The sequence below is a fragment of the Priapulus caudatus genome, unplaced genomic scaffold (genome assembly GCF_000485595.1).
Source record: "Priapulus caudatus unplaced genomic scaffold, Priapulus_caudatus-5.0.1 Scaffold1588, whole genome shotgun sequence".
In the NCBI taxonomy this organism is placed as follows: domain Eukaryota; kingdom Metazoa; phylum Priapulida; class Priapulimorpha; order Priapulimorphida; family Priapulidae; genus Priapulus; species Priapulus caudatus.
Window position 1 is genome coordinate 33,404 of NW_014578649.1, and position 2,742 is coordinate 36,145.

General features: G+C 46.0%; 1 protein-coding gene across 1 annotated transcript in view; it reads right to left on the bottom strand.

Annotated features, from left to right (window-relative positions):
* The window catches only part of LOC106817076, a 10,127-nt gene extending 7,391 nt beyond the window's left edge, over nucleotides 1–2,736 (bottom strand). The window contains exons 1-3 of the mRNA XM_014821723.1: nucleotides 2,634–2,736; nucleotides 1,836–2,042; nucleotides 1,477–1,600 (exon numbers count right to left, since the gene is read on the bottom strand). Coding sequence (XP_014677209.1) covers nucleotides 1,477–1,600; nucleotides 1,836–2,042; nucleotides 2,634–2,703 — 401 coding nt within the window. The 5' untranslated portion in view covers nucleotides 2,704–2,736. The remainder of the gene's footprint in view (nucleotides 1–1,476; nucleotides 1,601–1,835; nucleotides 2,043–2,633) is intronic.
* Between the last annotated feature and the right edge of the window lie 6 nt (nucleotides 2,737–2,742).

A 2,742-nucleotide genomic window follows, 5' to 3' on the forward strand; every position in this document is an offset into this window, starting at 1 on the left:
GGGGACGGGAGAGTCGTAGAGTTTGAGCAAAAAGTATGAGCAGGGAAGCCCACACGGAAGAACTGAATTGGAGAGAAGTAAAGAGGAAGGTTACAGAGAGAGAGTCTGAGGAGATTGAACGCAGGGAAATATACTGAAAGCAGTGTGGACGCTCCATGGCCTATTGAGATCTAAATGCAGGTATAATGAATACAATCAATTAAATTAATTGCAATTATAATTCGTATAGTTGTAATGTACCGTTACAACTATAATTAATTAAATTACAATTAATTAATTAATTATCAGTTTTATCAGCCTGCTCCACTCTCTCCTTTCAGAATAAGGCCAACCTGGGCAATGAGGAAGGCAGGAGTCGCCTTGAACAAAAGTGTGCAATGACAACGTAGAGGTTCAACAGAAACGATCGGCCAATTGTTGTCCGGGAAGAGGCATGTTCTCGGCCGAAGCGCAGACTAGAACGATCATACAAGGAAATCACTTGCATACATTCTATTAACAACACAAACGGCTTAGTATAAGGTTTTCGCTATGTGCCGTATACGCTTTTATTTTTTATTTTTTGGTAATAAATAGTCATAACCTTTACCAACAGGCGCGTCGTTATAAATAATTAATGCTGGTCGCAGTCGGGGCTTTTTTGCGTGAAAAAACAAACAAGCAAATCGATATTGCTTTATACTCGAAAAAAAATCAGTACATTGATGAATGCTCAGGAGATTTCATTTGTGAATATTTTGATAGCAAATCTATAATTAACCTGGAAGTATGCAAATTCATTACTATATCTACATTGGATACAATGTAAAAAAATTATAACGAAAATAAAAGAGCGTCAGTTCGAGCATCCTAGCTATGTCGAACTGACGAGCGTTGTTTTCCCTGAAAATGGTGATATTCAACTGATCGGCATGAGCTAGCATTGTTACGAAATCCGAAATGTACGCAAAAAATAAATGAACAGCAAGCCTATAACTCCTCGCGAGGCAGTGTTCCCTCGACGATATCTCGCGATCGAGCCGTCCGAGGAAAATCTACAATGTATGATCAATCGATGGCATCTCGGGAAAAACTGGCCGTCGATGGCTGTCGTCTCACCTTGCAGGCCAACGACTGTACCACGACTTACTTTTCGATTTCAGTTTCTCTTCCACCCGTACGTCTTCCTGCGCAGCATGTGGTTGGCTATCGTACCGTCGGAAATAATGTACTTTTTTACCAGGCGGTTAAGATTATGGTGCAAGCAAGGCCTCGCGATATGGGGGACAAGGGCCTTAGTATGATTTAAACCGGGTTAAAATAATGTGCGACGCAGGCCTCTGATTGGGAATATAGGTATATATATAGTTATACAAACTAATAGCTTATATGCACTATATAGGTCATCACACAAGCTAACTTGAGAGTGAATCAAATCGTGATACGTTTGCAAACATCATTAAAAGTTATTAAATATTTTACTCCTTTTTTTCGCACCTTTTCAACATGGCCGCTGTGAGACGGCAGGGCAGCTGCAGCAGCAGACGCAGCACCGGTCGCCAGTCAGCCGCCTTCGTGCGCCGGGCAAACAGGTTCACTCTCCGACGACTCGATGGCAGCACTGCGAATGAGAAATATATACGTCGTTAATAGATATATATATAGAGATTTTTTTCATTATATATACATTTAGATAAATATTTTCAGATATTATATAATATAAATATTATTAGATATCTTTTTGAGGGCAGGGAGTCCGTTGGACTCCCTCGTTCAAAAGTTAATTTCTACCCATGTAATAATAACACGTGACGTGAACATGAAAGCGACAATGAGTCGGCCGCATGCACGCTTACCTCTGCAGCTACTGTCCTCGAGTATCCTCGCGACCCACTTGAGGATGGTCGCCCTCCTAGATGGCGCCACGTGCTCCTCCTCGCGCAACGCCTCGAGCAGGGAGAGGGCGGTGAGCGGGACGAGGCCGTGCGAATGCAGCGCCCTCACCAGGGGGCGCCAGAACAACACGACGGCGTCCGGCAGAGGCTCCTCGTCGTCCTCGATGTCTGCGCGACAAGAGAGCATGCAATCGTTCGAGATAAGAGAGCATGCAATCGTTCGAGATAAGAGAGCATGCACTAGGTCAACACAAGAAAACAAAGGATATCTGAGACAAGAGACACTCGCATGAGACAAGAGTAATTTTTAAATCTCTAATGAGCGCTGAATCTGTGAAAACAATAATAAGTTAATATAATAATAATGTAATCAATCCTCTCTCATTCTCACACTTCCTCCCTCCCTCTCCCTCCCTCTCTCTACTCCTCTCTCTTTACCTCCCTCTCGTCATCTGGCATCTGCACACACGCGCACGCATGCATGAAAACACACACGCATGCACGTGCACCCACGCACACACGGTACACACACACACCACACACACAGGTGCACGTGCGCATACACACACACGCACGTACGCCGCACACACGCACGCACGCACACACACACACGCACCGTACGCGCACGCACGCGCGACGCAGCACACACGGCACGCACACACGCGCACACACACACACACACACACACGATGCATGTGCGCATACACACACACACACGCACGCACACACGCACACGCACGCACACGCACACGCACCCACCTACCACGCCCAGTGCTGCCGTCTGCTCGGTCGTCATGGCGATGAAGCCGTCGGCAGCGATCACGCGCATCACGCTGTCGGCGTTGCTAACGGCGACGCGACACAGCGA